The sequence below is a fragment of the Hyaena hyaena genome, unplaced genomic scaffold (assembly GCF_003009895.1).
Source record: "Hyaena hyaena isolate Hyena2069 unplaced genomic scaffold, ASM300989v1 scaffold_539, whole genome shotgun sequence".
In the NCBI taxonomy this organism is placed as follows: Eukaryota; Metazoa; Chordata; class Mammalia; order Carnivora; family Hyaenidae; genus Hyaena; species Hyaena hyaena.
Window position 1 is genome coordinate 159,911 of NW_024081169.1, and position 19,721 is coordinate 179,631.

The window sequence follows — 19,721 nt, forward strand, 5'->3', positions numbered from 1 at the left end:
TGGGACAGCTGAAGCTCTGCAGGACCCTGAGGTCACGTGGCCAGCTCAACCACTTGCTACCCGAGGGCTTTAATCAAGTACTGAATCTTTTTAACACTTGTCTCCAGATCTATGAAAGGATGATCAAAATAATGTCTCACAGAATGGTGGGAGGCTGAGATGAGATGATCATGTAAAGAACGGTATAACGCAGGGCACGGAGCCAGGACAAGGATCGCTGCTAGACTCACTGGCAACTGCAGCTAATATGAGAGAGCGAACATCCCACTAGAGTCAGACCTGATTTCAAGTCCTGGTTCTTCTCTGACAGACTGTGTGATCCCGGATAATCCTCTCAACTTCTCTGGAGCTCAGCTACCAACCATACAATAAGCATGGTAATATCTACTTTGTGAGGTCTATTCAGAGTTCATGTTAAGTGATATAGATGACAGTGCTGTGCTTATTACAAAACATAATGTAAATGCATAGACCATTTTTTCCATACAAACACGCAGGAAACAATTGCAAAGATTTTATTTAGCGGCTTTCTGTGCTTGGCACTTAGAAACAGTTCCGTGCATAAGGGCACATTTTTTTATACACCTTTACTTCATACATATTTTACATACCCTTTTTATTGCCCCCATTTTTTTTTAATATTCATAATATTGGATTCCCCGCTAGGCACATAAATACATTTATCTACAACACCTCAAAACCAAAAATCTTAATAATATCTGTATTACTTTACTTGGTATTATTTGCATTTCCACACCACTTAAAAAGTTCAGCTTGCACCAAACTTCACTTGTTTTCTTAACATTAAAGGATTTGAAGGGGAAGGGAAAGATGAAGGAAAAAACCCAAAACTTCAAAATGCAATAAACTATTTGATAAAAATGGAGCTCTAAGGGCAGGTGGAAGGATGCAGAAAGGCCCATCTGCAATTCTCTGGAACGTGACTGGATTTCTCCTGCCCCGGGGGCCACAGGGCAGGCAATCCAGGTCAGGTGTCTGGATCTGGCGTGTGGAAGCCAGGCCTCGATTTGTCGCCTCTGCTCTTGGTATCATCTGTCGGGATTATAACACCCTTCCTTCTTCACACTCCTTCTTTCCCCCCCCCCCCGCCCCCCAGGCTGCGGCTGGAGAATCCGCACTTCCTGGGCAGCGCACCCCTCTTCCGGATCACGGAGGTCAGAGCAGTGGGATCCAAGTGCATTCCTTGCCCGGGTCCTCTCCAGTGCCCCGACTCTGCCCAGTGTCCCAGAGACGTTTCCTCCTCAGTAACGCCACGATTCTCTCTATAACCTGTAGGGGGGACAGGGAGAAACAAACCCAAACCAATTTCCTCGGTGCGTTATAACTCTCACCATTGCTCACACTTCCTCTCTCAGTCTCGCTCTCCGCCTCTCTCTTGCCCACTATACTCCTTCTCTTCCTTTTTCGTTCGGCTGCTCTTACTCCCTTTCCACAGGTACCGCTGGGACCGTCAGCGACAGCTCGCCGAGTGAGGAGAGCCAAAGTTCAGAAGCCATCTTTTTCAGGAAGCCAAGTCCCGTTGTAGTGGTGGTGTCTGTCCGCCCTCGTGGATAGGAGGGGGTTCCAGGCTACACGGTTCATTCCAGAAACAGCGTAAGCTGCAGGGGACAAAGGTTGGCAGCTACTGCTGGCCAAGTCCATCTAGCGTGGTACATAGACCGGTTCTTGGTGAAAGCACCCGTCTGGGCCCCCCTCCACAGAGTTCACCCAGTTCCAAGTCTGTGTGTGTGTGTGTGTGTGTGTGTGTGTGTGTGTGTGTGTGTTGGTGTATGTAAGAGTTTGTGTGTGAATATATATGTGTGCGTGCATGCAGGCAAGGGTGTGTGTGTGTGTGTGTGTGTGTGTGTGTGTGTGTAGGTAGGTAGGTAGGTCTGTATTTGTGTGGGGGTAATTTTTTATGGCTGCTACATGCTAGCATCTCCCTTAACATTATTATAAAAAGGTTATTCAGTTTCTTCAAAGGCCACTCTGGAGTAGACAACGTTTTAGAAAACTAAGGTTTGGGAAGGCAGGAGAATGGCCACTGCGTCGGAGATGATTGTATGTATCCTTCAGTGGCTTCAATGTCTTTTGTTGTTCTTAGGGATGTGCTTTCCTCCTCCAGAAAAAAAATAAAAATAAAAAACAAAACAAATACACAGTTCCCATTCTTCAAAGGCGTTGGGCTCCCGGAGAGGAGGATCTGCCCACGGAGCCTATGGGGCCCTGCGCCGGGCGGCGTTCGGAGGGCCCTTACACCATGTGCACGGACATCTGGGAGGAGGAGCCTGGCACCGCCCCGTACTGCCGGCCGTCACAGGGGTTGGTCGCCTGCTGGTTGTTGGGCGAAGGGCTGATCATGTGCATGCCGTGCTCCATCCCCGTGGGCAGGTACTGCCTCTCACCAAAGGCCCCGTTGGAAGGAGAAGAACAGAGTAAAGTGCTTTGAGAGGCGCTCAGTTTTTCCGGGCTGGCGGCTAGCCTGGGAGAAGTGGGGAAATTGTATCCATACAGATTGTAAGGGTTGTGGAGCGAGAAGGCGTTATAGGAGCTCTGCTGCATGTGGCTGCCCCCAAACATGTGTGGTGACGAGGAGCTAGAGGCGGCATTGCCAGCCTGCATGACGTACTGGAACTGGGAAGTGGGGAAGGACCCCAGCTGGCCACCGTAGGCTTCCATCTTGCTGTTGCTAGGCAACGAGGGAGGAGTCGGTATTCCTGAGATCAGGGATGGAGTCCTCTGAGGCATGAAGGTTTCCGAGGGCTGGGTGGCTGAAGCGGTGCCACTCTGGAGCCTGTTGTAGCCACTGTCACTCAGCCCCGGGTAGCTCTGCAAGGCTGCCATGTTGCTGCGGGCGCACGGTGGGTAATCGGAGAGGTTGAGATTGCACAGCTGGCTCTCTCGACAGCCCACGTTGAAAGTGTTGGGGGCCAGGTGAAATGTCGGAGGAGAACAGGATGGAGATAAAAGGTGAGACGAGGCTGAAGGGGACGGTGTCCCAGTGCTGGAGGTGGTGGGGGAAGTGCCTGTGCTGCCCCCTGAAAAATAAAAGGTAAGTACCATTGAGACAGAGGCCCGTCCAGGCCGGATGCAAGCCTTGCAGGACGTATCCTCAAATGTGCAAGACGGGCTGATTTGTACAGAACCGTAGCTTTCCCTTAACTCAGCAGACCTAAGCGATTCTATCTGTGGACACACACACACACACACACACACCAAAAAAAGGGGGGTAACACAAAAGAACACTAAACTTCTGTTTCTGTGTATAAGTGCCTTTGAAGTCTTTTAAAAAATAATAATAATAAGCCCTTCCAATATTCACTTTGCCATTTCTCACCATCAAATTCACTTTCCAGTAAGACCTCTGGTAATCAACATTAAAATCCATCCCTGAAACTGCCCCTCCCACCCACCCCCCACCCCCCGTTCTCAGTGGAAAGGCGTTAAATGTGTGTTTTCACCTGGGACTGTTGCTGACTTTGCCATATGTAGTCTTCCAGGTCAAAACACAGCATACCAAATCTCAGGACCGTACCCACAGAGGAAATGGGGTACTGGGTCAAGGTTGAGGCCTGGGAGGGCTGAGCAGAGGGGCCCAGGAGGTAGGAAGGGAGGCACTGGGCTGAAGTTCTGTCACATGAAAGATATTATGAGTACAACCGGAAGAGCTAGGTTAGCATAAAGCAAAGCTAACCTGTAACTAACTCATTATAATCCAGAGGGTCTGCTAATCTCCCTTGGTAAGAGCCTGTCCAGTCTTAGAGACTGGAAAAAAGACTGTAAATGTAGTCTGTGGATTTGGGATATTTGTGAGGTAAGAGTTCAGACAGGTCCCAAAGTCAGGAGATCTGTGTCCTCACAGCTCTGCCACACTAACCCCCAGCTCACCCTGAGCACATTCCTTATCTTCTCTGGGTTTGTTTCTATATCTAGAAGATGAGAAATTGAACTGGGTAAGTTAGGAGAATCTATAAGCTTTAAGTTTCAGGATCCCACCCCAGACCAACTAAACAATAATCAAATGATTCTAATGTACAGCCAGGGAATGAAAACCAATGACGGAACTCAAATTCCTTACTTCAAAGTACCCAGAATAGCAATTCTTAAACTTTAAGGGCCGTGAAAATCACCTGGAAGGCTTGCCGAAATAGATTGCTGATCCTCCCCACCTACCACCCTGAGTTTCTGATTCTACAGGTCTGGGGCAGGGCCTGAGAATGTGCATTTCTGAGACCGATGCTGCTTGCTAGTAGAGAGGTTAGAGGAACCCCAGGTCCCTTTCATCTCCTTGAAAGAGTTGCTCCTCTGGCATGTAGCTTTTAGAACTGGATTGGTGGCTGAGGCACCAACAGATGAAGGGCCAGTTCAACCCGACCTACTTCAACTGTGTTCTCAGAAGCCAAAAAATGGCCTTTCCAAGCCTCTCCTTTCCCAGGGCTAGGAAGCAGCAGGGTACCAGCAACTTCTTGCCTTGCCCACTGGCAGTGGTGACTGCTGGGGCTGCTGGACCTTTCATTCAAGTTCTATTGTGGGAGGGCTGCTGTGTCCTCCATAGCGACCCTCCCATGATGGAACCCCTCCCTCAGGGCAAGCTTGGGAATTTCCCAGAGTTGTTTGAGAGCCCCTGATCCCCCGCGAGCCTGGTGTGAGGAACTTGAGCTGCTATAAAAGGCTAAAGGACATTTTAAGTGGGAAGGAACAGGAATAAGGTTTTTATCAGTGAGAGAAATGTGAAGAAAGCCAGCAGAATTCCAGAGACATTGGGATCCAGAGGAACCATCCAGGTGTGCCAGGGAGGAGGGCCCAGATGTGCACACTGAGAGGCAGACACCTCAAAGAGAAACCCAAAGTTGATTTTTAGCCTCAGCTTACGCGCACAGATGCGGTAGTAGTATTGACTGGAAGTACACACTTAGTTCCTGTTAACAGTTTTGTCAGAGTTAAATTTTTACAAAATCCAACCACTATCGTCTCCTTCTTGGTCAAAAAAAAAAAAAAAAAATTACCCCAATGAACTTCCAAGGTAGAACTACACACAGTAGCTGCCTTTAGAGTCATTTCAGGAAACTCTCCTTTGTTTCTTCTTCATGCCTTAAATTCCTTTAAGAGACTTGGTGAAAAGATTTTTATCCCACAAACTGAGGTAAGGCCAACATCGTAAATACCCCTGGGAGAAGTAAGCCAGCAGCTGACCATGGTAGGAAGAAGACCCAGACTAATTCTAGGTCCGCTGGCCTCCACCCAGCCCATGACCACGGGCAATGCGCGGTGCCTCCTCATTCTCCTCATCTGTGAAAGAGCATCTCAAACTGATAGGCTTCTAACTATTCTTGTCAGAATCATATCTGTGTCTGAGGATGAAGCTTACACAAAAGTGTGAACAGCCAAAAACAAGTACTTTTTGAGGAATCCTTTTGAAATAAAGGAGTTTTGGAAGAGGACAGCAGAGAGGGGCGAGGAAGAACATCTCCCACTTCTTGTTTTTGGGCCACTGAGTGGCCGAGCCAATTGGGCCTCCTGGGGAAGTTCAGAGATTCATTTTCTGCAAGCGACATCCTACATCCATTTTCCTCCTCTTCCACTTGAACCACTGTGAGCTGCAGTGAAATGAGTGCTGTGGCACAAATGGAGAAACTTGACTCCAGCTGTAAAGAGATTTGTGTTTTATGGGATATGTATCTGGTCTCCTCTCTCTGAAAGTCCATCCCGCTCTCCCAGATCTGGTTTTATGTGGTCCCCGAAGAGACCCCCTGTTTGGCACACTTCACTGTCCTGTTGCGGGTACGCTCCGACAGGCACTGGCCCTCGCCCTGCAGCAGGAAGTGCAGGATGGAGCAGATGACTTTTTACAACTCTAAATGGTTTTCTCAGATGGCCCACGATGGAACGAATGGTACTGATTTAAGGCCTCAATTGGTTTCACTACAAAAAATAAGAGGGAACTATTAACAAGTTACAGGGATTTCTGCTGAACAGATGAGAGGTACACGTTAAAAAGTTTGTAGTCAGCTTGCTTTGGCTTTTAAATGACACTCACTGGAAATGAGACTTGGTGGCCTGCTGAGTTTCAGGGGGTGGGAGCCCCCACGTGAACTAGTGTTTGAAGCCGGGGAGCAAGCCTGTCCAAGAGAAGGTCACATTGCTTCCATTCACTTTGAAGACATGTTCCTACACACTTAGAGCACTCAATACAAATAACAGCTATTTTTCAAAGTCCACCCAGAACGAGAAGGCTGCGGTACTCATTTTGCAGAGAAGCAAACCGAGATACTGAGAAGCCTTTTCTCTCTTACGATCTAACAGCTTGTCAGCTGTTAAACAAGATCGGGAGTGCCAGCCAAGTGCTAAATAAGCAGAAGGAGGGAGGCTGGCCTCCCTGTGCATTTCAACACTTGGCCGCCTTGAGGCCTCTCATCATAGAAGAGCTAGGGCAGAGCAGGAAGCCAGGCCATGCTGATCCACAGGGGTCAGAGCTGCCTCTCAAAGAAAAGCATCCCTCCCTTTCTTGTATAGCATTCTTGCCTCACCCCTCTGTACCTGCCAGCTCCTGAATGCTTCAAGAGCCTTGATTTAAACTTTATTTAGCAGACGATCATGGACTATAGAGTTTCGGATTGGCTGGCCGTCTTACTGATTATGGGACCTTGCAAGTTAGCCTCTCTCGATATACATGGAATTTTGGGTATCTCCCTTTGTAGGGATGTTTCGAGAAACAGGAGATGCCAAGTGTACAAAGGGATTAAATACTTATTTCCTCTTCTCTTCCCTTCTATAAGTGAAGAAGGAGTGGAAGAAGGAGAAAGGAATCCTAGGACATTTGGGTTCTTTTTTTTTTTTAATATTTTTTATTTATTTCTAGGAGAGAGAGAGAGAGAGACAGCGTGAGCAGGGGAGGGTCAGAGAGAGAGGGAGATACAGACTCTGAAACAGGCTCCAGGCTCTGAGCTGGCAGTCAGCATAGAGACCGAAGCGGGGCTCGAACTCACGAACCGCGAGATCATGACCTAAGTGAAAGTCGGACGCTTAACCGACTAAGCCACCCAGGCGCCCCAGGACATTTGGGTTCTTATGGGGAGACTCTCGGGTGTCGGCTTGTGTTCATCGAGCTGAGCACCTCGGGCTCCCCACGCACTGGTGAGCCTATGTCACAGCTAGATGCCCGGATGTCACGAGCTGGGGGGAGCCTCCATGACTGCAAATGATGGAGCACTGAGCCCGTGACCATGGAGCCCACTAAGCCCATACTCCCAAAGGCTAAAGCAGCTCTGTCTCCTCTCTGAACTATCTTTCCCTCTCGCCTCACCCCTGCCCAGAATGGAAATCTGATGCCTAGCATCTCTATTCTCAGATCAAGCAAGCAGAATTGAACATAGATAGGTAGGTTGGTGCCTTTCCCACTGACCTCAGAGGTCTTAATCCATGTCTGAGAGGTGATTAAAATGTAATGCCCTAAGTAGCTGAGAACTCTGGTATTCCAGAACCAATCCCCCACCCGCCCCACCTCCCTGCATCTTGTTTCATCCAGGGACCCAAGTGAGGAGGTAGTCATTGAAATTCGTATTCAACATTAACTGGTTCCAATATTCAAGGCTCACAGCCAAAAGAACCGAGAAGAATACATGTTTAGCAGCGATTCCATACGAGGACAATAACCTAGAATATACTTCTGTACCATGAAGACAAGTAAAATGTGACCATGAAAATCCTGAAGACCAAACCTGCTGACTTTTGCATCTTTAAATTGATCACTTCCAGATTGTAATATGGAGGCTTTCACATACAGTTTCCTTTTGGGCTTGTTTTGTTGTGCTTCCCCCCTCACCCCCCAAAAAATTTGAAAAACAGTAAAAACAAGACCCCATCTAGGCTAGTAAAGAATAAATTTCCATGTAATTACTTGGTTCCACAAGCCAAACTTTTCTCTCATATAACTTGGTGGCATGTGGCCCTTGAAGAATGTAGAATCACTGTGTCCCAGAGTAGCCGCCTTTGAGGCATTCAATCAGGGAAAAGGTAAAATGCCAGCATCCTATGGACTGATCCCACGGAATAAACCCAGAAGCCATAAAGTTAAGGATCACAAGTCTGTTCCTCCCTACTAAGGAATTATCCTTAGTTGAAATGAGAGTACTTCTTAAAATGCAAATGTGAAACATTATAGTGCTAATACGAATTGTGTGGCTTCAATCTTAGAAAGACTCCTAATGCATCCTTCTCCCTAAAGTTTGAAGATATACATAGATCCAAACCTCTTCCTTTTTTAAAAATGTTTATTTATTTTTGAGATGGGGGAGGGGCATAGAGAGAGGGAGACAAAAGATCAGAAGCAGGCTCAGCGCTGATAGCAGAGAGCCCAACGTGGGGCTCAAACCCACCAACCGTGAGATAATGACCTGAGCTGAAGTTGGATGCTTAACTGACTGAGTCACCCAGGTGCCCCTAATCTAGTTTTTGTTTGTTTGTTTGTTTTTTAATGTTTTATTCACTTCTAGGAGAGAGAGAGAGAGAGAGAGAGACAGCATGAACAGAGGAGGGTCATAGAGAGAGGGAGTCACAGACTGAAACAGGCTCCAGGCTCCGAGCTGGCAGTCAGCACAGAGCCCGACGCGGGGCCCGAACCCACGAACCGCGAGATCATGACCTAAGCAAAAATCGGACGCTTAACCGACTAAGCCACCCAGGCGCCCCGCCCCTAATCTAGTTTTTAATATATTCACCCAATTCTCATTTTTCACATTGGTCCTTTGGGTTCTGAGGCTCTGTTTCCTGGAAGACCCTGTTTCACACCTACCACCTACCTTGTCTAGGTGGGCTGGCCCTGGTTTTTCACTTTCCATGAACTGGTTTGTTTTCTAAGAGCTGGACAGCTCACACATCATATTCCCCATCCCGACCACAGTGATTGGTTCAGGGATGATGCAGTTTGAGTCAATGAGACTCAGAGATTTTGCTAGAAACCATACATAAGAGGGTCACATGACCCTTTCCTTCACATTGAAACTTAAGAAGATATAGGTCTACAGCTGCTGGCAGTTAAGTTACCACCATGAGGGCCTGAGGGTGAAGTCAGGCAGGAGCCTGAAGCAGGGTGGTGGCAAGGGAGGTTAGAGGTGTGGACAGACTCCAGAGCTTGGTGATGAGGGCTGCCTACGGTGGGGAAGGAAGGAGGGAAACACCCAGGATTATAGTGGTGTCCTTCCCCCAGAAGAGGGCGCCAAGTCTGTGAAGTACATCAGTGCACTCCATTTTGGACACATTGAGCATCAGGGGCTTTGGGACTAAACAAAATATATGCCCCCACTAACTGTTTTAGTGGACTGAGTTGAGATACCCTCCAATCCCTGTCATGACCTCCTCATAGCCATCTTTCCTCATCTCCGTGATCAATAAGATCTGCATAAGTAGCCATCTCTGAATCATTAGAGTGATCCACAGTAATTCAAAGACAAGCTGTCCCTTGAACTGTCCCCCTTTCCCTGTGTTTTACTGGTTTGAATTTCTCAGCATCTGATCCCTTTCTAGGACCAACCTCTAAATGTTACCGATCAGACTGATGAAAAGCCCAGCACCAACAGGGATGCCCATATCCTTTTAACTGCCTGACAAAATTTAAAAGACCCAATGGTATTGGAATCTTTTCTAGTGATGTCTGCTACCATTTGAGGAGAAGGGAGGGTTTCATAAATGGCAGGTCTCCTTATTTCCACAGATGGAGATGGAATGCCAGCTCTGGTGTCACTGGTCCAAGATGGTTCCTTTTTGGTACAAGAGTTGTCAGCCCCTTCGAGACGGACGGTGCTCCCAAAAGTGCTTTCAGTTTGGGCCCTACAAACAGCTCTACTGTATATATCATCAGAACAAGGGGACTGCACTTGACTGTAACTGACCTGGGCTCTTATTTCTTTTTTCTTCTCTTGTCTGTGTTCCCTCAGTCAACATCCTGAAGCATCACTTACTTGGTTAGTTCATTTTGTCCCTGCCACTAGGAGTGTTCAGGCAGAAGCCACTCCTGAAATAGAATTCCTATCTCCAGACTCCCCAAACCTATAAACTCCCTTGCTGATTCTAAATGAAGACATCTGAAGGTAAGACCATACACTTCCATACACTTGACTTCATAAAAATAAAATATTGGCATATTTACAGTTAATGCTCAAGGCGTTGCCAAGAAAACATCAATTGGAAGTGTTAACTTAAAAAAAAGTGTCATGGAAAATCAAAGCTCTAGTAAGTAAGAATGAAGAAGTCAAATGTGGTCTAATGGAGAGGAAACTGCCCTCTCCAGATGGAGATGCACTTTGGAATCCTCAACTCAGTTCTGCCACCATTTACTGGCAGATATGTTAGTAGACTGCTCTGTGCCTTGGCTTCTCTTTGTGTAAAAGGCAGAGTATAATGAATCCCATGCATTCTTCTCCATAGGAGAAAACAACTATATAGAATAGCCATTCAATATATTTTTTTTAATAGAAGGATTTGGGTTTTTGCAAAACTATGGCTAATTCAACTAAGAGCTTTCCTTGAAATTTTATCAACAAATGGGTCTTAGTTAAAGAGAAATAGGGGTGCCTGGGTGGCTCAGTGGGTTAAGCATCTGACTTTGGCTCAGTTCAGGATCTCATGGTTTGTGGGTTCTGGCCCCACTTCGGGCTCTGTGCTGATAGCTAGCTCAGAACCTGGAGTCTGTTTCAGATTTTGTGCCTTCCTCTCTCTCTGTCCCTCCCCGGCTTGTGCTCTGTCTCTCTCTCAAAAATAAATAAACATTTAAAAAATTAAAAAGAAATAAAAATGATGGCAAGGATGGGATGAAAAAGGCATCCTTAACCTCATTCAGACAGAAGAGTCTAGCCTCCAGCAGCAGCAGCAGCAGCAGCAGAAAACAGTCTTCAGGCCATGTATCTGACATGCCAGACATTCATGTGTCTGAAGCAGTGAGGTTATATGGACACTAGGTAAGTCAGTCATTTCGTGGAGTTTGGTGTCAACACAGCCAATACTCTCTTCACCAAAAGGGAATACTACCAGATCAGTCTCCACTGAAGTTTCCACCAGAAGTTCATCACTCTCTACTTCTTCTAAGACACAAGACAGTGCAACACAGATGACTATGTCTCTTTTCTTCATTTTATGAGTGATACTGTCCAGAGCTACTGCAACTCTTAGTTCTTAATGGAGGAGGGAGTGAATGTTGTCTCTTTTATGTCCTTTGTTAATGTCAGGAAACCAAGCCACATATTTGTAAATAATGAGACTCTAGATCAAATTCAGTGTATAGTTTAAAAATGGATTCCAATTAAACAACTGAATAGAATTTTGGCTTTTCCTCTAGCCCTATCCCACTACCATATGTATCTAATAATTACAATTTCATCCCCCCCAACCAATAAAAAATGGACTCACTAAATAAGTGTGACATTTTGCTTTGAAAGTCTAGTTCCTCTTAAACCATTGTTTTCCAAGTGTCAACAATAAATTTATCAAATGGGTAAATTTTCAGTAGAAACACAGTGAAACTGGGGCGCCTGGGTGGCTCAGTCGGTTGAGCATCCGACTTCGGCTCAGGTCATGATCTCAGGGTTCGTGGGTTCGAGCCCCGCGTCGGGCTCTGTGCTGACAGCTAGCTCGAAGCCTGAAGCCAGTTTCGGATTCTGTGTCTCCCTCTCTTTCTGACCCTCCCCTGCTCATGCTGTCTCTCTCTCTCAGAAATAAATAAAACACAAGAAAAAAATAAAAAAAAACAGTGAAACTGGCCATGCTTCACACCTAAGCAACTCACACCAGTTCCCTGTGCCTGCACCTGCCTAATGGCCCCACGTGCTGCTAAAATACAGGTTGCCAATCCCAGCCATCACTCCACAGCTACACACATATTAAATGCTTGTGCTCCAAGTACATGTATCAGACAGTGACCCTGCCTACCTGAGCCACAGTGCCACCAAGTGACCTCACTTGGCATTGTTCATTAGGTACTTCCTGGGGGCCAGGCCCTATGACAGTTCTTGAGAACACAGCAGTGAACACAATGTCACCACCAACGCCTGCTCTCAAGAAGTGGCAATATCCCTGCCAACATCCTCACACCAGCCTTCATGGTACAAACTCTTGCTTAGCTAGAGCTTGGGAAATCAACAAGGAAAGCAAGGGCAGAGAAGCAAGGAGTCACCTCAGAAACAAACAGGATCAAGTGTCTTTGCATGAAAATGACACATGTTCCTTTATGAAGCATGCTTATGTTAATTATCTCACAAAAAATTACCCCTCTTTGGTAGGTGAGGAAAACATTCACTAGAAGTAACTTGCCTAAGGGTATAAAGAGTTAGCAGCCATCCAAGATGGAGACCCAGATTTCCCAACTATCAGAATACCTCTGCCTCATAAGGGCATGAGAGCCTCAAAGCAATAGCAACACCCTGAAGATGTATTGATCCTTCTTGTGTCACAGGATTATGAGAAGCAGGCTGCTTCATGCAGAGGACTTCCATTTCTCCTCCAGTTATAAAGGAGAGAGAGGGAGAGATGAGAATTCTGTATTACTTGCCTCACCAGATCCCTATGAAGGTCAATCATGTTTTAAATAATTACTAATCAGAAGTCAGTATCTCTTGTCCCTGATGCACCTGCCTCTCAGGTACCCATGTACAGGGACAGAGAGGGGTAGTGATGATGACCACCACCACCACCACAAGAGCTAGCATGTCGTGAGTGCTCCCTTTTTCCATTGTCTCATTTAATCCTCACAAAAATTCTCTTCTATTCTTCCATTTTGCACATGAGAAAACTATGTATCAGAAAGGATTGGGGACTTGGCTATGGTCACAAAGCCAGGAAGAACCTAACCCAAGTCATCTGACCCCAGACCCTATGCTTTCAATCACTTTATCTTACAACCTGAGAGAGCTCAATAATTTAGGTTACAGAACCTAACTTAGTGTGCAAGCCACCGGAAGCTCCCCTGGGAGGGAATGTGATCTAATGTAGTATCAAGTCCTAGAAACGTCTCCCACCTGGCAGAGCCACAATTTCAAAACTTAGAATTCTATTAATGGGCAGCCATGTGGCAGAACCTAATACGCTTTGTAATTTTGATGGGTGCCACTCTGGGGCAGGAGGAGGTTGGAGAGGGAGACTCATAAAGCGTCTGACACTGTGGGAGGCTTCCCCAGGTGAACGGGGGCTGCGCTGGGAAGAGCCACTGGTGGGACTGAGGAAAGGAGTTGAGGTCAGTCCACGAGCCCTCTGTGCACAGGCCACGGGCTTCCCGACCGGCGCTGCCAGAGAAGGGAGAAGCTGGAAGAAAAGCACAGACCGTGCAAAGAAGAAGTCCACCCAGCCCATGAACCTGAGACAGGCAATGTTCCATGTAAGCGAACACAAATCGCAAGCTTCTGAGGGGCTTGCAGCAGCTCCCTCATAGTCAGACCTGAGCAATTCCTTGCCGTTGTTAGGGCCGAGTTTTTTCTCATCTACAAAACTAGAATAAGAAAGCTGATAATGCTGCCATGAGGAATAAATGAAATTCTTATGAAGATCTCTTAGAATACCGAGGGTTGTGTGAATGCTCAGGGATAGAAATAATTTCACTACCATCGTAATCATGAACATAACCCTGCTTTTAGGAATGGGACAGCGAGCTGCCTCTGGAACGGGCTTGTCTGCACAAGTGGTTACGTTCCGGTTATTTACAGAGCCACCAAGTACTCTTCGTTCTAGAAGAACGGGTGTAACTCATGGCTTGGCATGGGGCCAGATGTTCTATATTCAGTTCTCCCACTCTCTCCTTGGCACCATCGCTAAGCAGAGGCCATGCCCTGGGACTTTACCTTGCTGCTTTTGCATGGTGGTGAAATCCTCAAAGGTGAGTGTACGCACAGGGGGTCTCCAGAACGCGTAAGTCTCCATGATGGCTTCCAGTCCAGTTCTGCAGAGAGAAGAACCAACAAAGGTAGTTGTAAATAATGCCAAGAAATGCACCGGCTTTTTAAAAATCTGAGGTGGTTTGTCTGACAAGTGGTATAGACATAGGCACTAAGAGATATCACCAATGGGGCAGTGGTGGGGAGAGGGGAGGAGGGAATCAGTCTGGAAGAGCACAAGGTACAGATGACACTGAAATGTGAAAAGAAAAAGAAATTAGCCCAATTCAGATTATTTGCAAGTGTGTCATAACTATGATTGATTTCTGCTCTAAGCTTTCTTCAAAGGAGGTGTGGTCTGCTTGAAAAAAACTTAAATGTTAGATGTCAAGGTCACTAAAATCATGAATGTAGTTGAACGGGAAGTAGCACTGACTGTTTCTCTAGCACAAGACGATGTCATTATCATTACCACAGTGAACTGACACAGACTGCCCCAAGTCCATCAGTGAGTATGTGGAGTCAATGAAATTGTCAAATCGCTGTGGCTATAAAGTCTCCTTAAATCAACAGAGGCAAGCAGGGCATATACACTTGAGTTTCTGTTGCATCAAAAAACACCCACCTGAAGGCAAAAAAAGTGGCTGGTCCCAGAAATTATACCTCAAGCAAAAAAGCCAAGACATTTCTGTAAATATTTATCTGTATTTTATAATCTAATAATCAATCTGGTCATTGAGGGTCATTTACTTGAGACAGTCAGACCTCAGGAAGCATCCGGTATTTGTAAAATACATTAGGCTTCTGTTTCATTGATACTGGAGGTTCCGTTAATTGAAATATGCACGTAGTGCCTACTTTACCCTTCAGTAAATTCTCTCTCTGCCATATTTATGAGGTGCTGATGGGCGTCATTTCAACATAACCAAGTTATCTCAAAACATATTCTTGCTAATTCCATGTCCTCGGAACAGAGTACTGGTTGGGGCTTTGTTTAAAGCTTTGAACACAGCTTCTGATTATTGACTTTTCTTTAAAACTAATTGCTTCACTTCTAAGTGGAGGGAAAGGAAGTTCAGAGGCTACAAGGCAGGCAGGACAAGAAGGGTAGAGAAAGGGAGGTGACAGTCCTTTCATTTCAAAGTTACTAGAAGTAACATGGCATCCCTTCCTGGAAAAGACAAGCTTTCGCTCTTAAGATGAAAACACACTGCCTGTCCCACTCCCTAAGCAGTACATTTCCAGAGTTCTCTTCAGCCCTGCAGACCAAGAATAAAGTGAGAAGTTTTATTTTAAGAGAACAAATATTCTTTCCTTATAAATGACTATAAGATCCCCTGAGGTTCTTCTCAGATGAGCTGCTGATACACTGATGGGCTCTTTGTGTTGGAAAATTTCCCCTCTGAACAGGCCTTCCTTGCACAGCTAACTTTCTAAAGTCTTCCCTGGAATCTTGGAGGCTTTAAATACACCGATGTTGGCAAATCAAACTCTGTATTTTTAGAAGAGGTTGAGAAGAGAGGGTGTTGCATGGTGTTTATTAGCTGTTAATCTGTTAAAAGTAGGAATAGAAGACATGTCCACATAGTCACCTACATCAATGCTGAATACAGTACATGAAGCTATTTGTGGAGAGAAAGAGAGCAGGCTATTAGGGAGTTCACAATAATAAGGGGATAGGCAGATGAAGGCATACCGAGCTTTGATGATTATAAGAAAGAGATAGGCCGGGCCTAGATCTCACTGCCTTGCTCTGGAATGCTGGCCACGCACCAGAACATTTTAGGATTCCCTCTAATGGCATGGCAGGCTCACTGCAAATGGCAAGGCCTTTGTTTTCCACCTCCGAGTCCATTCTTCCCAGGAACATGTACTAACAAGGGGCAAAATATTAGCTCAAGGACAAAGAACAGTACCTTCTCATTTCCTAATAAAGTGACAAACGACTGAAGTAACAGTAACACACTGATATACTGCCAATATTGTATTTATTAAAGAAATACAAAAAAACTTTTATTTCATTTTCACAACAGGCAAAAAGACTGGCAAAGGTATCCATGATTTTATTTAAGCAGTCAACTCTATACAAGATAGTGGCCATTTGCCCATCTGTCCAAATCTAAAATCCACCTGAAAGACTGAGTCATGGAGTCAATAGGTTTAAAAATTGGGGAAGTTGAGGCACCTGGGTGGCTCAGTTGGTTAAGCATCTGACTTCGGCTCAGGTCATGATCTTGCGGTTTGTGAGTTCGAGCCCTGTGTCGGGCTCTGTGCTGACTGCTCAGAGCCTGGAGCCTTCTTTGGATTCCATGTCTCACTCTCTGTCTCTGTCCCTTCCCTGCTCATGCTCTGTCTCTCTTTCTCTCTCAGAAATAAACATTAAAATTTTTTTTAATAAAAAAATTGGGAAAGTTCCTGGGTATCACCTACTTCTACTTTCTGTGATGCCATCTTGGATGGCTATTCAGCCTTAGTTGGAGTATTTCCTAAGGAAATATTCAGTTTTCTAACAGATGTTAGAAAGTTCTTTCTGACCCTGGGCTGAAATCTCTGATATGACTTTTACCCTCTGGTTCCATTACCAATGAGTAAATGGTGACCGTGCCAATTTCCACATCCCCATCAGGAAGACTTTCCTTAGCTGTTAAGAATGTAATGTACAAGATGCCACATGTGGACACAGCCATGGTCCATCCAGTCCAGGAGTCGGTCACAAGATTTATTTTGATGGTGGGGGGGAGGTATGACTACTGAAAAACAGTGACTAAGATCACACATCCTTCCCCACTTTGCTGTGGATCCATCCCTCATAGAATTGTCCTATATACTTCCTGAAATATTTATAATTTCAAAGCATATCTCCTTTTAGAAAAATTAATTCTATTTGTTTACTATATGCCACATCTTATTTGTCCTCGAACTCCATTAAGCTTCACTGGATAGATCTAATTGTTAGAAAGTACTAGTTCTATGTATCAGGCTCGGGTGGTGATGGGCCATGACAAGATACATTCCAGGTAACCCAACCCTCTCCACCACTAGCACGTCTACTTTGGATCCCATGTTTCTCTGTATCCCAGTGCTTCAGATGATGCCTATTGCCTGTAAGATCTCAATCTACACATGCTGAATTCATAAATAAAGGAGTAAATTTTCACCCTATGTTTTATTACTGAGCCTTTGTTTCATGAACTTTAGCTAGCCTAAAACTTAGAAAAATAACCTGATGGAAAATCAGGACTCCAAAGACAAAAGGATTCCTTTTAGTATTAGAGACGTGGGACTTGTTTCCATAGCTGTTTGTGCCGTTCTTGACTCAGGTCCCAGAGGGGTTTCACTTTTCCTTTGGTTTCTTCTGTTCCAGTCACGGAATTTCTGACCTGCAACAGTCTGAGTCCTCTATCCAGGGGCCAGCCATTTCTACCCTCATCTTCTTTTACAAGAGTCTTTGCCAACTACCCATTAACATCTTCAGCCACTTGGACGTTGATTCAAAGTTTATCATGCATAAAACATTGTTTACTTATTCATCACCATTATATGCTGGTTTTGTAAAATTTTATCTTAAGGTTCTTAAAAGTGAATTCATTGTCTCACAGATTTAAAGAAAAAAAAAAAAAAGCAGTCTTAGGTAACCTCACGTCATTAACATGTTCCACATGGCAGGCCTCTCTGGGTCTGCTGCTCACCAGAGACCTGATGTCATGTCTGAGGTTTCCAATCAGAGACAATCATATTGGCAAGTGCCCCCCTCTTGCTTACTTTTCCTCATTTGCTCCAGTGACACGAGAGGCCATATCTAACCCCCTTTGTTCAGTGCTTTGGCTGGAATCATTTCTCTGATTTCCAGGCCTCTTCTCTTTAGACTTTTCAGTCTGCTCACTGCCCAAACCAACAGAATGTGCTCAAGAAGAGGGAGAAAAGGAAGGAGAGGAAGCAAGCCGAAGATCTCTTTTGCAAATAGATGATGCCTCAAGATCAACTGATGTGAAAAAAAAAAAAAAATAGACTGCAAAGAATTATTCTTCCAAACTTCTCATTAAAAAAACAAACTGAGGACTGATGGGGGGGTGGGGTCGGGAGGGAGGTGATGGGCATGGAGGAGGTCACTTGTGGGGATGAGCACTGGGTGTTATATGAAAACCAACTTGACAATAAACTATTAAAAAATAAATAAACAAATAAATATTTATATAGAAAAAATAAAAATAGAATGTGGGATTGCCCTTCTTTGAAGTTCATCAAATATTTGATAGTTATAACAACAATTATAACCACTTTCATGGACCTATTAGGTAGCACATTGATGCAGACTTTCTGTTTTCTTATTTGTGTTGAGAAAGAGGGTTGCTTTTTATGATTCTTCTATTTATTTTCTCTGTAGTTCTGACTTGGAACTCTTCCCAAACTATTTGATGGTGATTCTGGTAACAAAGGGAACATATCCTAGGGATTGATAAGGCCATCGGCCATCTGTCAATAACAGGCAGACAAGAATTACAGAGATGGGGTTTTGAAGTCATAAAGAAGTTTTCCAAACAGTAAATATGCCAGGTTCAGGAGATTCAAAGACAAAAAAGAGCACAAGGTCTTTACCATAATTTAGGAGTGTCCTGTTTAACAGAAAGAGAAGAGAGTGTAGGGCGCCTGGGTGGTTCAGTGGGTTAAGCTTCTGACTCTTGATTTTGGCTCAAGTCATGATCTCATGGTTCTGGGCTCCAGCCTGACACTGACAGCATGGAGCCTGCTTGGGATTCTCTCTCTTCCACTTGCTCTCTGCCCCTCCCCCAGTCATGTGTGCTATCTCAAAATAAATAAGTAAACTTAGAAGAAAGAGAGAACATTATGTAAATGACTAATTCTGACCTGTGTGATCAGTGCTACACCGAAAATATGTAGGAGATGCCAGGGAGAACCAAGCAAGAAATACTTCTTATACCTGGAAAACTCCAAGAGCACACCACAAAAGGCAGCTACTTCAGCTTCATATTAAAGGTTACTCGGCAATTTTCCAAACAGACAAGAGTCAGAAAGAACTTTCCTAGGAGAGTGAACAGTATATGCAAAGCCCTAGAGGTATGGGAGAGAAGGCATGTTCTGGGAACTGAAAATAGTTCAGGGTGACTGGAGCTCCAGGTGCAAGATGAGATGATGGGGCAGATGCCGTGGATATTTATGCCATGTTCGGTGCTTGGATTTTATCCCATGGGCGGTACTGTACCTGGGATCTTCTTTCCTCTCTCTTCCTCTCCAGCATTTGAAAAGACATAACCAGAATATACTGTTCTTTCCGATCTAATTACCATATCTGAACTTTCTAGTCCTTTTTCTTAGACTGTCCTTCAATCTACAGAGGTGAGGGCAGACCTTCCACACCTCCTTCTTTCCTGGATCTGGAATTGGCTCCTACATTATTTGTTGTCCAGGAATATTCTACAAGACCCCCAGCAGAGGTCTACAAATTGTAAACAGTAACAACAACCACAAGTCATCATTCAAAATTTGGCTTTTGATGGTACAATAAGTATATCTACATGCTGACGGGTCACCATTGATGTGCCTTACAGAGTGTGGCAGAACAGGTGTCCACTAGACAGACACTTTGAGCTGAGAAAATTGTTCCTTTCCCCAGTGATTCCCAGCTTGGGAACCCTATGTCTAGTGGAGTCTGAATGAGTGGCAATGGGACTCCAGAAGGAGTTTTCATTGCCTCAGGAAGTACAATAAAAATCCCTGATGACACAAAGCAGGCTAACTAAAAGAGTAACTTTCTTTGTCTTTGATCGGAATGGTCAAACTTTAATTTGGTAATCACATGAGACACAGATTAGGACAGTGGTTAAGAAAACCAAGAGCTCTGGAGACAGA

The 19,721-nt window shown here is 45.1% G+C and overlaps 1 protein-coding gene and 1 long non-coding RNA gene across 2 annotated transcripts in view; one reads left to right on the forward strand and one right to left on the reverse strand.

Moving 5' to 3' along the window:
- Nucleotides 1–2,253: 2,253 nt before the first annotated feature.
- Nucleotides 2,254–19,721, reverse strand: part of TBX15 (T-box transcription factor 15) — a 101,600-nt gene continuing 84,132 nt past the window's right edge. The window contains exons 7-8 of the mRNA XM_039255672.1: nucleotides 13,821–13,918; nucleotides 2,254–3,038 (exon numbers count right to left, since the gene is read on the reverse strand). Of these exons, the coding sequence (XP_039111603.1) occupies nucleotides 2,254–3,038; nucleotides 13,821–13,918 (883 nt within the window). The remainder of the gene's footprint in view (nucleotides 3,039–13,820; nucleotides 13,919–19,721) is intronic.
- On the forward strand, nucleotides 2,912–9,886 carry LOC120247648. Its single transcript, XR_005532373.1, has 2 exons — nucleotides 2,912–2,970; nucleotides 9,710–9,886. It is a non-coding gene; the product is annotated as an uncharacterized LOC120247648 (long non-coding RNA).